This window comes from Apus apus, chromosome 20, assembly GCF_020740795.1.
Source record: "Apus apus isolate bApuApu2 chromosome 20, bApuApu2.pri.cur, whole genome shotgun sequence".
In the NCBI taxonomy this organism is placed as follows: domain Eukaryota; kingdom Metazoa; phylum Chordata; class Aves; order Apodiformes; family Apodidae; genus Apus; species Apus apus.
The window spans coordinates 1,467,292-1,490,721 of record NC_067301.1 but is presented as its reverse complement, the minus strand read 5'-3'; the positions used below and the strand labels follow the sequence as shown (position 1 = coordinate 1,490,721).

The following is a 23,430-nucleotide window of genomic DNA, read 5'->3' as shown; positions in this document are numbered from 1 at the left end:
GCTATGGGTGGCAGGAGTTTTGGGTGGAGAAGTTTGTGATTTCACATGAGTTTTGCACAGTTGTCATTTGTACGGCCTGTTTCTGTGTTGGCCTGGAGCTAGAGGGTCTGGGTTCAAATCCAACAGTCTTCAGTTTGTGCAGCTCTTCTTTGGTTTCCTTTTCTGTTTTCTATTTATGCTGTAATGATGCTGCCAACTGTGGCATCCACAGTATGGTTCACTTGGATGTTAACACATTAGCTGCAGAAGATACTGTCCACATAATAGCAGCTGCCTTCTCTGTGCTGTGTGTGACTATTCCCAGTCCCTGTGGTGTCTAGTCAGGTCGTGGTGTGCTTTGGGGCACATTGCATTTTGACTGAGTCTGAACTCCCCCAAATGGCCTTAATTAGACTTGATTTAAAAATGCATAGGCATGGATGAACAGCTTGAATTTTCCTGGGATTTCGAAGGTTATACTAATTGACAAAGACAAGTTGAGCACAGCAAGGTGAAGTGACTTTTTCGAGATCACTAAGCAACCAGAAAATCTAAAAATATCTCTTATGAATTATGTAGTTGTTCATTACGAAGAACAAATCTATCTGCAGCATTGGTACCAGCCCCTCATGAATTACGGAACTGTACCAGAACCCTACCCTGTCACGTTGGCAGACAGATGAAGAGCACTCAACCAGCTCATGCATTCAGGGTAAAATAATAATGAAAATGATCCATGCAACTGTAATGAGGTAGAGCAATGTGTTCTTGACCTGGCTAGCTGGCTTTTTGCCCCTGACTTTATGTATAACAAAGGGTTCATGACAAATTGAGTGAAGACTGGCCAGGTACAGCTAGCTGTATTTGGGTGCAATTTGGTCTTGTCGGCTTAGCAGATCAGAGTTTGCTTAGTGCTTAACTAAGTAGCTATTTGACAAGATCAGATATTCTGAGTTTCCTTTTGTTTAAGAAAAAAAGCATATGCTTTTTCAAGGGCATTTCTGCCAGGAGAGTGGAAGTAGCTGACCAACGGTGTTTCATGCAGTTATTGTTTCTCTGGACTAGTGAGAGGTTTCTCTGTCATATATCCAAATCAATGTGTTACAGTGCTTAGAAAAGGGTTTTGTGGACTGATAGTGGAGATTTATTTTACTTTGAAGAGAAGGGAAAATAAGAGGTGAATATTCCCCACTGCGCAATGAATGGGAACTCTTCTAATGAAAAGTGAGTAAATGTTATTGAGGAAACTGTTGTGTTTTGGAGAAACTGTTTGTATTTAAGGTGCTCAGGGGTGACTTTGGGATCCCCTTCTCTGCCAAATGAATTTCACAAATATAAAGTATACTGGAATGAAGGGCTCAGAAATATGACATCATCTGATAGCTTCCCACTGCAGCAGGAGTCTACATGCAACACTCGGTCCAGGAATATTATAGTTTAATAATTTCAAACCAAAGGATTAATTAATAAAACAATTTTTATTGTATTGTACAGCAAAGACACCAAAGTGGAACATCACACAGGATGAATACATCACAACTTTATGAAAGCTTTTTAAGCTCTTCAGCATGTTCAATGAATTATAAAATACTTATTGTCTCCTTTCCTCTCCCTTTTCCTTAAGGTATACAGTTGTTTCCTTTACAAAAGGCATCAATTACCCCTCAACTGAGAGTAGCACATACTGACATTAAAACAATTTTCCCTAGAGCTATCTGTTATCATAACTTTCTGTAAGAAGGTATCCTAAAATAGCATAGGAACTTCAGAGGAATCAGCATTTCTTAATAACACCTTTCACTCAAAAGTTAAAGGCTCAACATTCTCTTTATGATACAAAATACATTCTTCAAAGTGCTCCTTCTTTAGAAGGTCAATACATTATCTAGAGACAATAGAGCACTTGAACCAGTGACCCAGGCAGTTAGCAGAGAGATTTCCACTGACAGTCACAGGCTCAACAGCCTTGCCAAGCAAAAGTGTGATGGAAACTGAAAGGCATTTGGCTCTCTAAATCACTGCAGGACTTGCTCCTCTCTTTGAATGGGAGCCACCAATAAAAGCAGCAAATTTGCTGCAAGACAAACACATTCCTTCACTGTGAAGGGAAACTACGCGGCAACCCTCATTTCTTGTGACAGAAAAAAATAACTGCCCCCCTCCCACCTTTGGAAAACAATGTTTCCTACTTCAAAGAGGAACTATTAAATCGCAGGTCCCTCTAGTTTTTGTAGCAAAACTTAGGTATGAAACAAAGTTCAGCAGGTCTACCAAGGTCTCCAGATGGTAGGAGCAGAACCCACAGTCTTCTGGGCTGGTTGCTTTCTGGCAAACAGACAGGGTGACAGGGGTGGACTGCGCAGAGCAGGGGAGTACATGACATCTGTACCTATCTGAGATTTGCAGAAATGCTTTATCAGCTGCACTTGTGTTTCCTTCTTGGGTTCATAGTAGGACAGAAAATGCAGGGCTTCCTTGAGGCACCTCAGGTATCCGCTGTTGAACTCCTGCTCTAGACTCTTATGAATGAATGCTAGAAAAGAGAGAGAGAGAAGCAAATGCACTGGGTTAAAATCACAATTAAAACATGGGGCAGTGGTGATTCATGCATTCAGGTTTTTTCAAAAATCTGAATCCATGAGCCTTGCTCATGTGACTGGACCTGGTGTGTTACAGCCTTGCATGGTTCAGGGGCTGGGCAGGAGGGCACAGGCCTGGGGCAGTGGTGTGCAATGTATGCTCTGCACTCACTTTGGTCCTGCAGCTGGCTCTGCTGTTTCAGGTACGTGACAGCCACTTCCAGGATGTCAGCTTTTTCCAGCTTGGAGTTGGGCTGGTGTCTCTGAAGCTCCTTCTCCAGCAGCAGTTTCAGCTGCTCGATGCTGCTGTTAATCCGGTCACGGCGCATTTTCTCCACCACTGGCTTCCTCAGCTGTAGGAGAGATGGAGCAGATTGTTAAGGATTTTGAGACCTGACCTAGTTCCCCTTCTAACACCCTGGTACACACGTGTTCAAAGACACTTTCTTTAGGAAGGAGAGCTTTGTGAAGCTGCCTACCTGTTCCCTGCTTAGTTTAGTTTTATACATCTATACAGTCTCACTTATCTTTCCCTAAGCTATTTGCCTTCCTTCAGACCATTTTCTCCCTCCTTATCTCATCTTTTCCTATGTGGTATTTGTTTGAAAGAGGTAGCCCATTGCACATAGCACAGACCAGCCTTTCCAATCCTGTCAGGGGCTCTACTTACTTTATTCTTTTCTTTTGGCAGCAGTTTCTCCTCCATGTGAATCATGAGAGTGTTACTGGGAGCCATTCTTGGTGCTCTCAGTCCTGGGCACAGACCCCCAGGGTGGGCTGCTGTGCTGAGCCTAAGACTCTGCTTTGGCAGTTCCCAACTGCCTCTATTTATACATTGGGAAGCTTCATCAGATACGTGAGTCTAGGGATTGCTGGTGTTTCCCACAGCCATGCAGCCAATCCAGGCACACAGCTCAACAATAGAGGAAGCATCTATTAGTGCATGGTACATTGATTGCAAATGCCCTGGAGAGAATAACCTTCTGCCCACGCTGGCTGGTGGAGTGTGCAGTGTGGCTCCTCAGGGCTGCCCCAGGAGCTGGGAAAACACTGACCCTTCAGCTGGTCATCTGGGATCAATAGCATTCCCGAGTCCCTGCTTGTGCCTGTCACATTTGTGGCGTGGTGGTGGCACACTTTGGGGAAACGCGGGAAAAGAAGGGGAGCACTCTTAGGGCCAAAATCAGCAGCACCAAGGACATGTCTCTGCCCTTCTTAGAGAGGGCACTTGACAGCCAGCCTCCCCGATGCTGCTGTGTGGAGTGTGGGTGTGTTTGTGCTTGTCCATACAGTCATTGTGCTTTGAAGGGGTGAGCCAGAGTGTTACCATCAGTGTGAAACAACAGGTTTGTTTGCAGGGCCTTTCTAAATGCTGTGGAGAATCTGCAGTCAGGATGGTGGGATGTTGGATGGCAGGGCAAATAAATAGGGATTTGGTAGCTGAGCCCCATCTTCAGACCTTAAGCAAGGAAGTCAGTTCAGCTTCTTGCCTGAGATTTTTGGTGCTCTGTTCTTATCACACTGCCCCAATGCAGACTGGACCTGCTGCAGTTTGCAGTACATGTGATTTCTGAGACCACATAGTCACCTCCCTGTATAATCTTTAGCGTGTTATCCCCATTCCATTTTTTTATCTGAAAAATGGAGATAGTGCTGTTGCTTGCTTGTATTTGCATGAAAAATTTGATTAAAATCAAGCAAACGTTATTTCTTTTGTGGTAAAGGCAAGAAAAATAATTAAGTTCTTTGGATACTTTATGTCAGTTCTGATTCTGTCTTACAAGAAAAATCTCAGCCTGGTTACAGTCCTTGGGGCAGCACTGAAAATAACCCAGAACTTACCTGAGAAGAGCTGTGCTGAATCCTGCCATCTGAGGTTCCAGCCTATAGTGCCAGAGGCAGAGGTGTGCTTGTCTGCTCCCAGTTACCTTTTTGTGCATGGAAGCATGGCTGAGAATCTGGAGATGGAAATGGTGGGAGGCAAGTGTGCAGTGAGGTAAGAAAGCCAGAGACAATTTCTTACTGAGAAATCCTGAAGTGAAGCCTGAGCTTAATGGGCAGTTGTCGGTAAGGAGGGAGGTGTCACTGAAATAGCCAGCTTCATGGATTTTATTGTATGGGCCTGAATGGGCTTAGCTCTTTGTGAGGGGCAGATGTTGTCCTTGGAGCCCTTTATTCCCTGCCTTGTGGGAAAGCCAGGAGACAAGACATCTCATGAACACTTTGAAGCAGTCAAAGGATTATGATACAAAATAAGATAGAGCTCAGAGACCATGCCCTAGCTTTTGCCACCTATAATTAGGTGTTACCCTTTTTCCTATATTCTTCCTCCAAAAGTTTTTGTCCTGTGTTATCCCTGTCCTAGCAAGGTAGCATTGGTGGTGGGCTCTGCAGCTAGAAGCTGGCAGGTAGGTCTCTACCAAGCTGGTTGAAGACACTTCACTGTCAAAAACCATCCTTTTCTCAACTCCTGAGAAGCAGCCCTGACCTTTATTGCTGTATTATAACTGATAGCCAGATGGTCTTTTGGGAGTTGGATTCTTTCCCTTTAAATCATTCAGGCTCAAGCACCGTCACTAATGTTGTGAGTAGTTGCAAGGCACACTTCTATTGTCCCAACAAGAAATGTTATCAATAGCGAAAAAGTATGGGAAAGGCAGAGAAATTCAAACCCACAGAGCCTGGTGCTAATAACTCTTTTGTGGAGCCTGCACTTCTGTCAGGGCACGATGAACTCACATGGCTTTTTCACCAAGCAAGGCTGAAAAGCGCATGTTTCACCACGCAGGCAGGGGCTTGAGATCTGTGTTTACCAGGAGGAAGAGGCAACATGGGGCAGGGGGGCAGAGGCACTGGTTCACTGAGGTGGGCCAGCAGCAATGCCCACCTCAGCTGCAGCACTGGCTGTCCTGGGTCTGCTGGGCTTGCTTCACGATGACCCAGTTTGCCCTTCTAGGAAATGGGTGTGGTGCTGCTGAACTCTTTCACAGAGCCCCCTTGGAACTGGGAGCTGAGCCTGTGCCTGTGGTGAGAGATGGGGGCAGAGCTGAAGGGGCTCTCCTGCTTTTCTGGCACCACTTGGGGATACTGAACACCTGGGAGAACAAAGTGGAGAAGGAACATCTCTGGGGGTAGTGCTTCTCTCAGTGGAAGTGCTGAGGGTGGCCTCTTCCCTCTGTCTGGCCAGAGGAGTTTCTTTTCTCCCCATCTGTTGGGAGCCTGGCAGAGATCCTTCTTCCCTGGGACAGCCCTTTGTCACCACAGCTGCCTGGAGAGCAGGGCCTTGCAGAATCTGTCTTGTGTGCAGTGCAATCTCAAGTGGGCTTTTGTCTCCTCTCCAGGACAGCCCACGGGAGTTGCTGAAGAAGCTTCCTTACACAGGTAACATGGAAGGCTTTTTAGGACCAAGCTGTCTCTGACCTGGCTTTTCCTGGTATTGTGCTAGTGACAGCATCACGGAGGCAGGCAGTAACTGTGAGAACACTTACCAGAGTCCCATGTAGACCTGTGCTGACATGTCGGTATGGAAATTATCATCTTAGAATGCTTGATGAAACTATTGGGTCTGTATGCTCTGCCACACTCATTGGGGTTGATGTGTCTAATGTTTAAGATTCCTGGATTTTAGCACCACAAATCCCTGCAGCGTTGCCACGTTCCTTCATCATCCTCATACTCTTATGACTGTTGGAGGTTTCTTGGATGAGGTTTGAAAATACAGAGTACTGCCTATTTGAGATGAATACCAATGAGCCTTTGACAGTTTTTAACTTATGAGCCACTACTTACTGTGGTGTCATGGATTAAGATCCCTTCTCCCAGCCCCCTGGGTGTATCTGACTTGCCTGCTGTGTTCTGCTTGGAGTGTTTCAGTGATACTATGCTTTACACAGTAAACAGTTAAAAAAAAAATGGTTTGACAATATATAGAAGGCAATACTTAAAAGTAATTATCCTGCCAGACTTGGTCTTCAGGACTGGCTTCTTCTGCTTTCACAAGCCAAGCATAATTCTACTGTCAGACCAGCAGAGTGGCAGTGTAGTGAAATTTGCCCCTTTCAGGGGAAAAGGTTGTGTTGTTTTTAGATCTATTGTATAAAATATTCCATTAAATGTCGTTAGCATGGTATTATCTTGCCTCCTTTAGACATTAGAACCCTGGCAAAAAGGGGCCTTTTATTACAGTAAAGTACATTCTTCACAGATTTAACCTTTTTTAATTAGTTTTTCTTTAGATCCAGAATGCTTAATACACTGCCATTCCCAGGTGGATAAATGAAGGAAAGTAGACTTTCATCATTAAGAAACATATGAGACAGTTTGATCTGCATTTTTCAGGGTTGTTAGAGGCAAAGGCAATTTCTATAGCTGCTTGTGTGGGTGACCGTGAAGTAGTCATGCACCAATGACAAGGTCTTTCTACAGTGAGTATTCCAAATAATTAAAAATTAAGGAGAATTTATTATTTTTCTGCCCAGCTGAAATTCCCACAAGTCACCTCTTGGCATATTCAAGAGTGCACAAGAGGGATTTATTATTTCCTGGTATATTGACTCTGAAAGGTCTGGGGATTACAGCTGCTTTGCACATGAATAGTTGGAGTGTGTTGTACAAAAGGCATGGTCTGTGGGATAATGGGGTTGGATGTGGGAAAGCGCTGACCCTGGGGGAGAGCAGGCTGGTGCCTGATGGCAGGAATCAATTATGTCTCAAAGGAACACATTGCCCTGGGAGCAGGCTTTGCTGGAGCCACCATGTTGTGTGTTTACCACCCTCCTCCTTCAAAACCCCCTATAAAACAACCAGAGGGTGTATCCTGTCCTTTACCCGTGCACTCAGCTGCACCTTTCTCTGTAGTTAGGCCAGTCAGTGACAAATTAGTGCTGCTCTCAGTAATGGACCTGTTCCCACCTCAGCGACAGAGCTGAGACCCAGCACCCATCTCACACGTGCTACCAGATGGGCTCCAGTTTTGCCGTGAAGCACCACAAGTAGTGCTGACTTCAGTGGGAGCACACACGCCCCAGAAGTCCTCTGCAGCACGCAGACTCCATCAGGCAGTCACCTACTCAGCTCTGGCTGAGGCAGAACAGCCTGCCACTAACAATGCAGTGGAGGGAGCAGACTAAAGCTGCCGAGTTCATGCACTTCCTTCATTGTTTTGGATGGTTTTATTTGGAAGATGGCAGTATTCAGTTAGTTACAATGGGCTCAGCATCTCTGAGAATCTGGCATTACTGCCAGCCTTTCAAGTGTCAAAATTCAGGCTTCAAGAAACCAATAAATGGGGTAAAAATTGGGGATTTAACAAAAACATTTCATTTCTAATAAAATTAGAAGTACTTTCATGGATTTTTTTAACTTACATTTTGATTAATGAGCACTTGGACTTTGGGTTGATATAATTAATTTTATTTGTAGCTTCATGAGGCTTGGGCATGATGTCTTATTGAAGACCATAAGTGTTAAAAGTCTCATGATAAAAATCACAAGACTTACCAAGTAGTGCTTCAAGGAGAAGGTGTCCTGCAGAGAGGATATTTCAGAGGAACAGATTGAGATTTGGGAGTGTGGTTTGTGAGGTCTGGCCCCAACAACCACTTGCTGTCATTGACAAGGTGGGAATGGTGTGTTGATGCCAGAGGGGAGAGCAGTCACCTCTCCCCTCATTAAGAGCAGCAATTAATCCTGTCTGCATGTGTTAGATATTTAATCACTCAGCTCTAGCTAGAGCAGGAGTGGAGAGGGGAGATAATAGTAACAGACTTCCCTGGCATCTCCTGAGCCTCGTTTAATTGTTCTCTACCTTGGGAACAAGTTTGTAACCTGAAACTGATACTCCCATATGTCCCAGTAAATTTTTCCCCTTCCCTTAAGGTCAGCCTGAGTTTTGGGATGTGAGCTTCTACCAGAATCCACTTTCTCATTCTTGGCAGCTCTCAGTCACCATGCTGCAGAGCACAGTGATGTTTGTCTGGTGAAAGTGTCTTGGGGCTCAGTGTCAGATCCTGTCTTGCCAGGCAGGTGGAGTTTGGAGGACTGAGGAACATCTTTGCTATGTTCAGCTCCAAGCCCAGAATAATCATAGGCACTGGGAAGCAGCTGGTCAAAATTGGATGGTACTGACAGATCTGCACAAGGACGAAGGACAGCTGCAGCTTAAGACTGAGGTTTTGAGAGGTCTTCAGGAGCACAAATACACAAACTAAAACTTGGTTTATTTTCTAGAGAGATCAAGTTATTTTCTGTTAAATAGATTATTTAGTTTTTCCTGATCAAAGTTTTGAGTGCATCTTCCATGGGCTTGAGCAAACTGTACTAAATAGCATTTTCAAAAACCAGTACTGAACTGGAGTACAAAGGAGAACTTTAGCATCTGCTGATCTAGGTGGTGCATGGCTGTGAGTGTGGTCGGGCTGGTAATCCAAATTCTCCTGTAAGCTAGGGAGTTGGCTCCTATTCAGAGGTGCAAAAGCTGATTAAAACAAAAGTGAGTGTCAAGCATCTTTGCAAACCAGCTGTCTCCAATAGGCCACTTGGCAATAGGAGCAGTGCAGGCAGTAGGCTATTTGAAATATTGGCATTTTGGTTTTCTCCTGCCTGCCTTATTTTTCTTTGTAAAACATCACTAATAATACATCCTTATCTCAGAGGAGGTTGCTGAGAATTCATTAGCTGGTATTTGTAAGGCACTTTGAAAATGCAAAGCCAGAGCATTATTCTTAGTCTTCTGGATGCTTTCCATGTTATTAAAATCAGGATTTCAGAAAGGCTTATCAGGGATCAAAACAGCATCCCAAACTTGAAAGGAAGCAAGACTGTTAAACCATCAACTGTCGCCTCCCCCTCTAGCCAGATGTTAAGCCCCAAAGAACTGAAGTGGCACAAGGAATTACTTTCCCAAGTTCCCCCAGCTGGGCTGACAGGCCTTGATCAATGGTTTTCTCTGCAGCGAGTGCTATGCAGATGGTCTACCCAGAGCAAGGTTTCTGTGAAGTACAAAGGGAAGTCAAACACCTTTTCTAATTCAGCTTGTAGCATGGCACACTTCCTTTATCCTCTGCCTGAATGCAGTGAATAGGAGAGCAGTGTGGGAAACTGGAAGGAACTCCACACTCACACAGTCCACGGGTCTGTAAGACACTCCTGTCCTCAAACCACATCTGCCTGTGACAGACAGAGGGGGGAAAAAGTGACAGAACGAAAAATCAGATTATAAAAATTTCATGAAGGGAAAATAAACCCTGACTAAAAGGAAAAAATTAAAGGAAGCTATGCAGGCAAACAGAAATTGTGCCAGACTCAAACAGGGGACTACCGAGTGGCAGCATGAGGAAGGACTAGCAGGAAATTACTGGGAAAGGAGCTGCAGGGGCAGAATCTTGCTCACCCACCAGTAAGGCCAAAGAAAATTGTCCCACTGCAGATGGCAGGGGTGGCTTTGGCCCACCCTAAGATTTCTGATCCACATATTATTCTTGCCTCTTTAATTCCCCAGTTTTGTTTAATATGTCCCAGAAAATACAGTCCCTTGATGTTAGTCAGGCTGCTTGTATGCTTATGGAAACTGCTGCAAACAGATATGGAAGCTCCTCCAATACTTAATTGCCCTGGCATGTTAATCTGAATTGCTGTTTGCTGTAATTTAAATAGGGGGGGTGGGTGGTAAAATACAGGACCTATTTCCTCCTACCAGCTTGGAGATCCTCTGCTGGAGGGCACGCATTGCCTCAGTTTTCCCCAGAATAATAAAGCCTTTTTTTTGCTAAGGGCTGTCCATGGAGTTATTGACAGAGACCAAGAGATTCTCTCTGCTGCTGGGGGTCACTTGACAGTCAGGCTGCCCCTACCCCAGGCTGCTCAGCCCCTGTCTCGTGCTGTTCTCTTTATCAAAGCTGGCCTGCCCATACATGATGGCACTTACTAACATAAGGCTATGGAAGTTTGGGTACCTCTGAGTTTCCCACACCATTTCTTAACTATAGTCATTCCTGTCACAAAGGAAGTGTGCCTGACTACAAACTGCATTAGCAACGGTGCTTTGCCTCTGCATTGTGTTCAGTGGGAAACCCAGCTCCCAAAAGGCCATCTGGGCAGCACGTTTCAGGAGAGGAGCAATGAGCATCTCTCAAGGCTTGCGAAAGCAACAGCATCTTTAAGTCTTCCTAGAGACTAACATCTGGCAGGGATGCTGGGGGAAGGCTATTGCTAATGCCATATTTCAGACATGATCCTAGTAAGATTTCTGTGCAATATTATATATATTTGGAACCATGGTGGAAGGTAATTGAGAACTCATTATCCTTAGTGTAAGGTCCACTGACTCTGCTAACTTTACAATAGGGAGGAATGTTTGCTAATGCTTTTCTTTAGGATTTCCTACCAAAACAGAAGCAGAGCATCTCTTTGGGGTAACTGAGCATCTAATTTGAGTAACTCTTCCAAGATGGTCAGCAACTGGCCCTTTTTCCCCCTCAAAGACTGTGAAACCAAATAGAAAATTAAAAGCTTTTTTAAATGTATGCCTTTATTTTAGGTGCTTTAAAATTAATGTGCAAAACAGTAAGGAAGTAAGAACCTCAGTATATTTACCATCTGGGATAAATTAACTGTTACATACACCTCACAATAATACATTGAATATTGTATTTTTTTTATTACCACACACATTCTAAATATTTGGGGCCTCAAGCTCTAGAGTTAAGTGAATTTCTCAAGGCCACATAAGGTTATTTTAGCAGGTACAGGCATCAAGGGGCTTGCCACATCCTTGGGGTGTATGTCATAGAGCATGTTGTGCCTTCACTTGCTCCCAGACTGGTGCTCCACTGTGTCAGTGGCAGAGTTGAAGGCAGGAAGTCTGAAGATTTGGGTTACAGCAATGATGCACAACTGTGTAGTTACTAAACAGCAGGAGAAAAAAGGTCCATCACATCTCAAGTGCACACAGTAAACAGGCATGGAACAGGACCTGATGCTTGGGATCTTGAGGAAAATCAAGTAGGCATTTTTATCTCGTACAGTTCATTCCTTCAGGAAGGTGTATGGAAGTGACTTGCTCGGAGCAAGAAAGGAGATAGAGGTTTTAATTCTCTTTTAACTTGAGCTAAATGTCGTAATGGTGAATTTAGCAAAATTTCTATTAAGACCAAGGGGAAAGGTAGTTCAGGCTAGTGTGACTATGCAGTTCTCACCAAGTTAGTTTGTCCTCCCCAAAATAAAAGCCCTATGGTGCAGGAATGCAATAATACACAGATTCCTGAGCAAGGGGCTTAGTTTCTTGTTATGTCCTGTGGGGAATTGCAGGGAAAGCACCTGACACTTCAAACAGCTTCTTTGGACTAAAACTGGGGTGCCCGTTATGTGACTTGTGCTGGAAGGGGAAATTGTTGCTGTTCTTATAGCTGCTTATTAGTGAGTTAATCTGGAAAGCAGAAACTGCCCCTAGCAGAATGGCTAGTCAATCCTGCTGATCACAGGATTGGCACATTTCTTCTTCATGCACTCAATTAACGAGCTCAAGAAATGAGTGACTACTCAGGAGTTTCTGTTTCAGAGAATCTTTCCCAAGAGGGACACGCAGAGCGAAAGATTGGTTTCAGAGGTGGCATTACATGGGCTCAGAGATAATCCACAAGCTTTGAGGAGAACATGTGAAATGGTGTCACAAAAGCTTTCCCACAACTTGACATAAAAGACTCAGAGCTCAACAGCTGCTGCTCTGTACGAAAAGAAGGGAGCCTATTCAAGAGCAGGACAATAGAGATGGAAAGGCAGATCCTGGAAAAGGTCATTTAAGCCTTACCTGGTCTTAGAAATAATGAGTTGCAGAGTGGGAGAGAAATGTGCCCATGTTTATTCACATGAAAAGATATGTGACCACACAAGTATATATTAATATATACATGAAGACACACACATATATTAATGTGTATTTGTATTACTGTGCAAACAGCATTTACTTACTTCCCTGTATTTTTCAGTAAGAAATTCCCAAACATAAGCCCTAACATTACTTGACAGTAATTTATCTGATTATTATTATTCCTATATTGAATCCTAAGGAAGGAGATACTGATGCTTACAGAGAAGTGTGTTGACCTGAATAGGTCACATTGCGTATTTAGAATAAATCTGGGGCTGGAACACATGGTTCTAGGTATGTGGTTAATGCTGCTAGTAATTTTATATAATAGTAATTCTAGTAATTTTTGTGGGCTATGTGAATTTCTTCTGCATTCAGTTTTCACTTGTGCATAGATTAAATGAAAATAATTAGAGTAAAACATATTCTGGGGAAGAAGTGAGAAAAGTAGCACGTGAGACTGAACTGATCCCAAAACACTATGAGATCCCTCTCCTGAATTTATCTTGCAGGTATTTGAAAACAGAAACATAAAGTACTTGTGACATGGCTCGAGAGTGCTCTAAAGAAGTGCATAAGATATCAAGGGTAGAGGTCAAAGACTAAAACAGAGAAAGCTTCTAATAACTGTGTGTACTTACAATTAAATGCATTTATTTGCATTTAAGCCAAACTGGAAAAAAATCTTTTCTGTTTCATGTGGGCAAAACCGGTGCCATAGTCACCTGAGGGAGAGCAACTGGCTCTGGCTTACTGAGCAAACAGAGCAAATAGATTGAAAGAAATTCGGCTCTTGATCTCAGAAACCCAGAAAGCGTGCATGTGCATTTGTGCCTGGTTCAGCGTGTGCCTCGGTGCGTCCCGGAGAGGAGCAGCCCCAGGCAGCAGTTGATTTCCCGCCATCGGCAGCTGACCTCCTCCTTCCTCACACATCAGAACCCCGGGCTGCCTCTGGAATGCTATTGATCCGCGGCATTAGTCAGCAGCCTTTTCCCATTGAAGGCCGGCCGTTTTCCAGCTTCTTACACGTAATTCTGATCCCAGCCTTTCACGTAGCACACACTCCCCACCTGCTCATCTGGGAGAAGGTCATTATCCCCAGGCTATTCACTGGCAATGGAGCATGCAAGAATAGATGCTTCTCCTATTGTGCTGCCTATCTCCCGGATTGGCTGTGGAGTGTGGGAAACTCCACCAAGCTGGAGACCCACAGACTCTCAGCGAGGCTGTACAGTATAAATATCAGGCAGAGGCAGCTTCCAGCAACACGTTTCTCCTGGACTTCCACTCTGAGACCTTCCTTCCCCAGGACAGATGGCTCCCAGCACTGTGTTCATGGAGCCCGACAACCTGCTGTCACCAAAGGAGAAAAACAAAGTAAGTCCAGGCACAGCAAGGCAGCATCTAGCCACACTCAGCAGTGCTCATAGCAGTCTGCACCAGCTGAGAAATTGTCCATATGGTTTAGGAGCAGTGATGGGCAACAATCAGCCCCGTGACATGGCAGAGAGGAGCAGAGAATAATGGGTCTCTTTTCCTTTGCTTTTTACAGCTGAGGAAGCCGGTGGTGGAGAAAATGCGCCGCGACCGGATTAACAGCAGCATCGAGCAGCTGAAACTGCTGCTGGAGAAGGAGTTTCAGAGACACCAGCCCAACTCCAAGCTGGAGAAAGCTGACATCCTGGAGATGACTGTCAACTACCTGAAGCAGCAGAGCCAGCTGCAGATGAAAAGTGAGTCTTGAGTTTTCTTTCAGTCTGTACCTTACTGCAAATCTGTAAGTTTTATGAATCTTTAGCCATAAACAGTTGCTCTAAACTATTATTTCTTCCCCCTCCCTCTTCTCCCTTCTCTAGTTGCTGGATCCTTCCACAAAAGTTCTCAGTTTGACTTCAGAGAGGGCTATTCTAGGTGTTTGCAAGAAGCTTTTAATTTCCTCTCTCTTCATAAAGTCCGAACTGAAACACAGACCAAACTTTTAAGCCACTTCCAGAAGAGCCAGTCACCTGCCATGGAGGTCATCTATTCCCCGGGGAGCCCCAGCACCCTGAAACAAGCATCTCCGAAAGTCACCAGCACTCTCTGGAGGCCTTGGTAGTCAGAGGGGTCCTTCCTTCACGGACCTTTGCCTTTCCCAGTCCAGAGGAAGGGTCTGACTGCATCTGGTAGTCCAGCTCTGATCCTCTTTGCTGTAGGAAATTTTATTTCCCCATGTATTTTATTTATGTGTGAAAAGAATGGCATGCTTTTGACTTTTATGGGATCCTTTGGCAAAAGTTTAGGCATTCTGTTGAGTGGTATGGAAGCTGTGTGGTAACAGCACGCTGCCCAGTCAGGGGGCGAGTGGCTTCAAAATGAAGGAGGGTGTTTTTGTAAAGGTTACTGTTGTGACAGGAATTGCTGTAGGAGAGGTTTCTCTAACATTGCTGGTAAGAGCTATCAGCTTTGCTCTGGCTTGACTAGCAACTCCTGTCTGCTTAGTCACCCCAGAGGATAAATTTACTGCCCTTTGGTCTGTTCACACTTGATTAAAATCAGTGTCCCTCTGTTTGCTTGTAACTTATACAGCATCAGATCTGGGTTTGGTTTTGTTTTGGAATTTTCCCCAGTCACCCTTTCATAGTCCTAGTATATAAAGTGTGACGGATGAACAGAAGCTAGGAAACTATGTGGAATATTTCTACTATTTTGCTGCTTTTTTCAATTTAGAAAAAGGGTATGCTACTGCTTTATGTTAAAGAAAAGGTAGTGGGTAAAAGGATTGGTCAATGTTATACATTTTGGGTGTAAGTTATGCTTTTTCTAGCATTTTCATTATAATAATGATTTTTGTCTGTATTGACTGGTTTAATTCATGGTGGATAGTGTTTTTCCCACTGCTGGGACAGCCGTATGGCTTAGTGCATACTGTGTATGCATCTCTGTGTTTGTAGAGAGCAATAAAATGCATTTGTGTGCAACTTCTGTCTGGGTCCTCTTCTTCTGCCACTTGCACTCCTAAAAAACACTAATATCTTAGTCTTCCAAAGAAGTGGGATTTTTTGTAAAGTGAAAGGAGCTCATATTTTCATCTATTCGATGTATTCTGACTTCCATCATGTACCTTACACTATTACCCCAAGAAGCAAGTGCTCCTGTCACACAGATTCTCCCCCACAGGCAGCAGCTGGAGTGGGAGCCCTCTTTTCATATGACTTTTTCACCTGAGACTGAACCAGACTCTGTCGCTGCAGTGCTGTGTATCCTCTGATGCCTCCTCAGAGTTTCTTCTTGGAGAGCTCAGAGGGACAGAGAAACTGTCCTGCAAAGCCTTGGGAATGAGCTGTAGTGCAGCTCTCCGGGGTGCTAGGAGAGCTGGGGGGTGTCCCACAGGCACGGAGGGGAGTGGTAGCCAGCAGGGACACACCAACCTAGGTGTAACACCCACCTGCCCTAGGGCTTCCTCAGCATCCCTCAGGGGACAGCAGTACAGTGTATATCCTTGGATGTGTCCCCAGACCAGGGAAATTACCTACAGCTCATTGCAGATTCCCTTCCATTGACAATCAACCAATCATGATAATAAGGTGAAAAACATTATCTTTTGATAAAATCAATGTGGTAATTCTGCAATTTACATACCAAAGTTGCAGAAAGTTTTGGCTAGAAATATTTAATCCAGTTCTGTTAGCCAGGAATCACATGCTTGCTCACAGGTTTTCATTTGCCTTTTGTTATGACAAGGAATAATTCATTCTGCTATGTTTTATCACTGATGTGTCATATATGTGCTTTTTATTGCAATAGGAAATTGAGGATCTGTGGTAGGAGATACCATTAAGTGACAGTCCCTACAGTCTTTCAGTCTGGAGCTCTTGGCAGTAACTTTGTAAAGTGATGGGCATTTGGGGGGCTGCTATAATGTAAATAGGAACAGTAATAATGACACAACATTTTTATTGTTATCCAGGAAGTGAATTGGTTTGTGATACAGAGAACTTGCTATATAAACTGCTCTAATTATGCAAAACTATTGTAAGAGTATTGAGAATGCTAAAAAGTCCTTACTGAAAAACATTATTTCGATACATGCTTTTAATATTTCAGTGTGAATACAATTTTATGAAGCTAAAGCCCTTGAAAAGTTTATGAATGATATTTTAACTTGTTTTTCTGTTTGGCCACCAGGGGTCAGAGTTACTGTAAAACTTCAAAAGTCCCCATAAAAGTCACATTTATGAAAACCTTTAGTATTCACAGAAGGACAAACTGTCTACAATTTATTTTCCTCCTGTTTTCATATAAAAAGGATGCCCACAGAATTTGCAATTCCGATGTCAGAGTTCTAAAAGTAACTGAAACTCAAAGAGATACAGCCTATGTTGATCGTTGTGAGTCTGCTGATTCACAAAAAGAACTCAACAAGCCCTGACTTAATGGCTTTTTTAGAATACATTTTACTCTTCAGTGGCCAAATATGTGACAAGTCCATAGGGCAGCTGTAACATTCTGAAAATATCAGTGATGGGACTTCCTGAATATGTGACAATGAACAGCAAAGGTATGTGTTGGGCAAATACAATTATTATTTTTTTTCCTGAGCTTTTTTCTCCAGATTAGTTCTTTGCTAGCTGGTTAATGTTTCATGGGATTGGTTGTTTTCCAACATTTGATTGGCTATAGAGTTTGCTAATTGTTAACCACTGATTGTTCTACAATGTTTGTGTATGAAGGGTTACTTCCATTGTCAAGTAAAAAGCTTTCTTGAGCAGCTTTTAAGATAAAACCAAAACCTCAAATGGAGAGAGTTCAGAGAACAGTGACATGGCAACTTCAGCGGTCTCTTGTGTGACCTGCCAGCCTTGGGGTAAGTTCTGGCTTTTCCTTATCTGCCCGTGCCTCAATCTCTGTGTTGAAGCCCCACTTTGGCAGCAGCAGCATCCTGCTTTCACACCTGCAGTTGTGATCTGTGTGGTTTCTGCAAATCTTACAGCTTTGCAGCTCGGTGCTTCTTTCATCTCACAGGTAGCAGGTGCTGCTCAGTACCTCACTGCCTGCCATGCACACTGCTGCTTTTTTCTAGAGATGTGAATTGTACAATTTATTACCTGGCAGTAACACTTCTGACAGGGTTCCTGGCTTTTTGGTGGGCATAGAGCTTGCTCTCAATATGGAGATATTCAAGTTTTTAATATTTCATTGCTGTAAATCTCTACATAATCCAAGTAAGTCTTGCCCTGGGTTAAAGAGAGTTCATAAAGCACTTGGTGAATCTCAGTGGACACATGTAAATCTTTTGTAGGTGTTGTGAGTGTGCTGAGAGGCTGCTGCTGGGTGCCTTACAGTCTGTGTGTTTTTAAAATTATTATATTAGCATTCTCTGGATCTTAAGTTATTCAGCATTACTTTTGTTACTGAGATAAACTCCTAATTAGAGAGCTGTGAAAGCTGCTGTGAAAGCAGATGAAAATCTTATGGAGGGAGAGGAGGTAAGTATCACTGTTGTTCAGGGTTGTCAATTGGAGGAGGGATTTATTGTAGCGTTCAGGAAACAATTGCTCCAAAGATGTTTTTGCAAATAAATCCTTGTCCTCCAGCCCCACAGTTATTAGATGATTGGAAGCTAGTGATGCACATCTAAACCAGCACAGAAATGCTGCTGTTTTGTTACTTCTCAGGCTGGAGAGGCAGGACTCCTAGGAAGGGGTAACCTATGGTTAGAATTCTGGGGCAAACACCACAAGAACAATCCAGCTTGTATTTCCTGTTGACTTGAGTATCCAAGTTGGTCCTGCTAACCATGGGAAAGACCCTTTGAAAGATACTACCAGACAGCTGGGCCTGGGTAGGAGCTCATGTTTTCTATGACTTCGGTTGGAAAAGGACACTGAAGATAAGCTGGGAACTTTGCACAGTCAGGTAGGGAGACAGGATGCAGCATCAGAGCAGGATCAGCAATCTACTGTGTAACAACAAACATTTTTTGAGTGCTTGCCATAGCAGCAGTGTGTCTAATGTCTACAACGAGTGTGTGTTTGATGGAGTCTGGAAAAACTTCCTCATGTTTAGAGTTCTCTTTTGGTCAGTTTTAGAAGTTGGTGCCTGATTTATCACCAGGTGGCAGCATGGGAGAAGAAAAGACTTACTTTTCCTCTCGTTCTGGAAAACATCTGAATCTCTTATTTTCCTAAGTATCTAATAAAGCTTCTCTGATGCTTAATCGGCTACAAATCTAAAACGGAATGAGGTCTGCAGCAACACACCTCTGGGTACAGAATTTTCCACTAGGCTGAAGTACTTTCTGCAGGATCTGCTAATAATGTATTTGTCCACTATCTTAGTTATTGATGGAGGTGCTTTGTTGTGGGTGGGGGATGTTGTGGTGGAGGTGGATGGGATTTTAGGGGGCTAAAATGGAGGCTTTTCACCAGAGTCCCTGGACTGAGACATAACTCTGTGTGGAAGCAGCTGCCAATGAGGACCAAGTGCTGTGGGTGTCAGTCTTGCTGTCTGTCAGACCCTGTTGGTTTGGTAGGGCAGTGTGATGGACTGAAGGGTTTGGAAGCTTAAAGAACCTGGATCTTCCTGGAAAGGTTTTATCATTTCTGCTCTGAACTTTGGATTGACAGTTGAGTTAAACTTAGATGGAAGGAGAGCTTAGAAGTGGCGCAGGCAGCAGGTGGCAACCTAATGCTGTGACGTGACCAAAGTGCACAGGGACAGGCCCTGTTTAACAAGCTTCCATCTTAATTGGAAAGTCCTCTGTGTTCACCTCTCTGTGGATGTTCACTCATGGACAGGTTACGGTCAGTGACACTGCTGCTGCCCCTGTCCTCAAATTGTTTCTCACAGTAGCACATCTCTTCTTCTGTGATCCTTGTGCATATAATTATGGAAAATGAACATAGTGGTCATCAGGGAGTGCCATTCCTGTGTTGTCTCTTATCTCTCTACCTGTTCCACCAAGGTCATTGGCAGCTGGGGTGGTGCTGGGGCTGTAGCTGGAGAAGGGAGGTGACTGCAGGAGGGTCAAAGAGGAGTGTGGGGCTGTGAAGGAGGTTGGAGCTCATGCCCAGGGTTGTGCTGGCACAGACACAAAGTGACAGATGGGAAGAGTCTTCCGCAGGTGGGAGGTGTAATAAACGGACATGAAAAAATAAGGTAACTTCCATGTGCTGTAAGAATAACGTGGAATAAAACCTCCCAGGCACATTTTAATTTTCCCTTTAGCAGTTGTATGTGCCAGAACTTCTAATGGCACATCTCCAGAGCTTAATGATTTTGCAAAGTAATTAAATTGTCAGCTATGTGAACCTCCTCCACCTGTTTGCCTTGCTTGGCACACAGATACAGTTCCTGAGCTCCACAGGCTGCCTGGCAATCCAGGATCAGACAGTTTCACAGTCCCTCTGCAGAAACTGCAGCAACAAATATGAACGGATGCAATTCTCAAGGCCCAAACTGTCCTGTGAATATGAAGAACAGTAACTTGTACTTTTATAGAAGAATTATATGCAAATCTGGCCAGCCCTAGGGCCATTTCTGGTATCTGTACATGCTCAATAATATTGCTGTCCTATCTGTAGTGTACTTGTAGCTGTTCTAGTCTGATTAAAACAGTTAGTAGCACTGGATTACTGGTCACAAGTTTGGTTGACCCTTTTTCCATAATCTCATCTTTTTGTTCTTGTGCTCATCGCTGTAACCTGTCTCCTGGGCAAGGGACCTTTCCAGCATGTTGGGAACATACTGGGCTGTATACCCTGCTCCCCAGACATCACTAGTTCTGTATTTCTCACAGGGGGTTGAAGAGAGCTGCATCTGGCAATAAAAAACAGGAGCATGAAATAGCTAAGCAAAAATGAAGCTGCAAGGGCTGTCTGAGTTCTGTTATCCCCCTTTTGTGGTAAACTAGCCTTTTTGCATTAATAGTCTCATGTGACAGCTGAACCACTGTGAATATGAGTGTTACATGTAAGAGATACTGTGCCAGGGTCTATCCTTCAATTTCTGATATTTTTTGTACTGGCAGTCAACAGTTTGTGTTTATTTCTTGTTTTCCCTTCATATATTGCCTCCTTGATTTTACATTAAAAGGTTCCTCCTGAAATTTGCTTCTTTTTTTCTGATATTCTACTGCTGAAAGATGTAGGTTACCCAGTTTTTCTGTCCCTGGAGAGGACTTCCAATTGTAGTTTATCCTGAGATGCTGTTACTGGCAACTTAATAGACAAGTTAAACTCCCGAACAGTGTAGTACCTGAAATGTCACTCTCTGTAATCCAATCTGGGAAATCTGAGTAAGTGAAGATGGACAAAATGCAGTTAAATACGGTTTATTTTGCCTGTCACCATACACAAATAATTGAATAACAAAAGCTGACTTACCAGACACTTGGCTGTCTTGTAACCAGTCATTTAATGTTAAAGCAAATTAAAGTCCTTCCAGTAGCAATCAGGAGTCAAATGATCTTTCTGTGAACATCAGTTTTAGATATGATGAGAAAGATGAACCTGACTTCATGGCCAGCACAAAGCTTGGACAGCATGTCAAAGGTTGTGGACAGGTCAGGTTTTATACAGATAAAGAGCACTTCAGAAAAACAACGTTGCTTACCTATTAAATGTATAATCCAATCCAGATGCAAATAGAAACCCGGTCTGTATGACAGTTTTAACAAGGCGTGGGGCATGAGCATTTGGTTAAAACTATTTTAATGTGAATAAAAACCAGAACGGAGCATAATTAGGCATGTCTTCAACATCCAGTTGCAAACATCTTGGAGCCCTGTTGTTATGCAGAACTTGGTCTTAGTTCTCACCAGGTCACTGATGTATTGGCCTTTTGCCTCTCTAATGATGGTAGGCAGGGAATAATAAAATTGGGATGAAGCCTTTTTGGGCATCAGATCTTACCAACCTGCTGCTACATCTGGAATCTAACTCCACGGTTCTAGTCCTGCATGGAGCCAAAAGTCCGTGGTTAGTCATGGTTTGAGTTGAACCTCAGTTAATGTTTTAGTTACTGTCCCTTTGGGTTTCACAGAGTCCATGTAATCTCCTTGCTGGCTTTAACTTGTATCCGTTTTGATAGTCTTTAAATTGCATGGATGATTTAAGATGATACTCTACAAAATTGCATTTATAGTGTTGTAGGAGCATTATTAAGTCTGACATAGAAAGGTGTTGACATTTCAGTATCAGAGAGAACTGGAACCTAAGGGACAAGAATTTGGTGTAGTAATAGGAAAGTGAACTGGGGGGGGATTGAGTTCTGGACTGCTCTGGCTCTGAGGTGAAGTGCTAGGAACACACAGTTCCCCTGCCGACCAGCAGGAAGGAAACACCTCATTGTGTGTCAGCAGAACCAGCATGTTCCAGAATCTGCAGCCCCTCCAGCTGTGCGGAGGGGGGAGGAGGACACATACATGCCAGGTTCTGTACCTCCTAAGAGCTTGTAAGTCACTTAAAGGGCAGCTTAATCCTAGTGTCGAATATTGTAACTTTGGGGTTTTTGTTAGGTTTCTTTTAAAGGGCTCTCTGGGGTTGTTGGTGCACTCTCCTATTCACCATTTTGTTGGTTTCTTTAGTGTGGGTCAATCCTAAGGTTTTCAGGCATTTATAGATGCAAATCCCAAAATTCCCATCTGGGAAAAAAAAAAATAAATAATCCTTTCCTTCCACTTAATCTGCCTTGAATCAGGATGTTTGTTAGAGTTGATGTGGTCTATGCAATTCCCCTCAGGTAACAGACACAGCTGGGATGAACACAAACCCAAACTGCAGCTCAGGCTGCATCCCCTTGGAGAGGTCTGTACACAGTCATCTGAGGTGCAGTGTGGAAAAGAAAGATCTGAAACTGTTTCTCTGTTACTATTAACTATGTTGGAAGCCAAATTCTATGCTTTTGTTTGCAGTGGGCAGCTCTGCTGGTGGGTGCTGAACAGTGTGTTCTTACTCTTTCGGAGAGAGATTAAATAACTAAACTTGGAAGGAAACCCTCTTTACTGCTTATTCTCCCTTCTGTACTTAACTCTGAGACTCTGAGGGCATAGAAGGGTGGTTAATCCCTGAGAGAGCACCGATGCTCTGAGAAAGTCACCTTCCAAGATTACTTTTAAGATAGAAATAAAATGCAATTGAACTATATATTCTCGCTACAATCAAAGCAGCAGTTTCTCTGTAGGCTGATTTCACTTTAGCAGGTGAAATTCATGAAAAAGTCAGGAAGGTTTCATTGAGGGTTTTAGCCAGCTCTGATGTCAAATGGCCAGGCTAATTCAGGGGGTCATCTCTTATGGCAAAGCCGCTTCTGTTAAATGATTTTCCTTTCCTTCCCTGTTGTTTAGATCATCAGCCCTTTCGCTAGTGATGTGCTAACGAGATCTGTGAAGCAAAGGAACAGTGCGATTTGGCACTTTGCAAGCTAAGCACTTGTAGTTGCTCTCTTGCTTTCCAGTGATTTCTGTGCTAGAAAGAAAAGCATTTGTTGGAAGAGTATTTTAAATTCACTATTAGGTGTTGGCAGTTAAAAATAGTATGCTTATATTAGAATGTTTGCTGAGGAAAGCCACCCAAAACTCTACAGTAAAATGCTTGCTGAGTTGGCTACTGTGGGCTTTTATTATTATGATTAAAAATTAATGTGTTACATTTTCAAATGTAAATACTGAAAAATAGCCTATGGCAAAATGCAAAGGCACAGGATTAAAACCAGCTTGATTGTTTCCATGGATACACATTAGCTATTTGGCAAAAAGTATTTTATACACTTTCTACAAGAATAAGCATATTTTAAATAAGTCTCTGGAGGGAGGCACCCTGTAATTTAAACCATAACAGCAGAATTTTCACTTTCTGCCTAGCAATACCTCACTTCAGGAGGTGCTACAGTTGTTCTTTGGAGCTAAGGAACCCAAGTGCAGCAGGAGAGCTCAGCTCTGCAGTGAGTGAGCAGCCAACAGGCAAATAAGGTACAGCTCACCTGGGGACAGGTCAGGACAAGCAGCAGCCTCTGAGAAGGAAGCAG

The 23,430-nt window shown here is 43.5% G+C and overlaps 2 protein-coding genes across 2 annotated transcripts; one reads left to right on the top strand and one right to left on the bottom strand.

The window, feature by feature from the left end:
* Positions 1 to 2,246: 2,246 nt before the first annotated feature.
* Positions 2,247 to 3,342, bottom strand: LOC127393037 (transcription factor HES-5-like). The gene is made up of 3 exons (XM_051637671.1): positions 3,229 to 3,342; positions 2,731 to 2,911; positions 2,247 to 2,512 (listed from the first exon to the last, which is right to left on the bottom strand). Exons 1-3 carry the CDS (start codon positions 3,292 to 3,294, stop codon positions 2,247 to 2,249), a joined length of 513 nt encoding a protein of 170 aa, XP_051493631.1. The 5' UTR covers positions 3,295 to 3,342.
* A 9,574-nt stretch (positions 3,343 to 12,916) lies between these two features.
* LOC127393029 (transcription factor HES-5-like) lies at positions 12,917 to 15,377 on the top strand. The gene is made up of 3 exons (XM_051637641.1): positions 12,917 to 13,800; positions 13,976 to 14,156; positions 14,280 to 15,377. The coding sequence occupies exons 1-3, from the start codon at positions 13,738 to 13,740 to the stop codon at positions 14,519 to 14,521; spliced, it is 486 nt and encodes a 161-aa protein (XP_051493601.1). The 5' UTR covers positions 12,917 to 13,737; the 3' UTR covers positions 14,522 to 15,377.
* The last annotated feature ends 8,053 nt before the right edge of the window (positions 15,378 to 23,430 follow it).

Coding starts and splice junctions, on each gene's coding strand:
- LOC127393037 (XM_051637671.1), bottom strand. CDS start 3,294: ATGGCTCCCAGTAACACTCTCATGATTCACATGGAGGAGAAACTGCTG. Junction 2,912..3,228: donor TGCCAAAAGAAAAGAATAAA/GTAAGTAGAGCC, acceptor TCTCTCCTACAG/CTGAGGAAGCCAGTGGTGGA. Junction 2,513..2,730: donor GAGCCAGCTGCAGGACCAAA/GTGAGTGCAGAG, acceptor TCTCTTTTCTAG/CATTCATTCATAAGAGTCTA.
- LOC127393029 (XM_051637641.1), top strand. CDS start 13,738: ATGGCTCCCAGCACTGTGTTCATGGAGCCCGACAACCTGCTGTCACCA. Junction 13,801..13,975: donor CACCAAAGGAGAAAAACAAA/GTAAGTCCAGGC, acceptor TGCTTTTTACAG/CTGAGGAAGCCGGTGGTGGA. Junction 14,157..14,279: donor GAGCCAGCTGCAGATGAAAA/GTGAGTCTTGAG, acceptor TCCCTTCTCTAG/TTGCTGGATCCTTCCACAAA.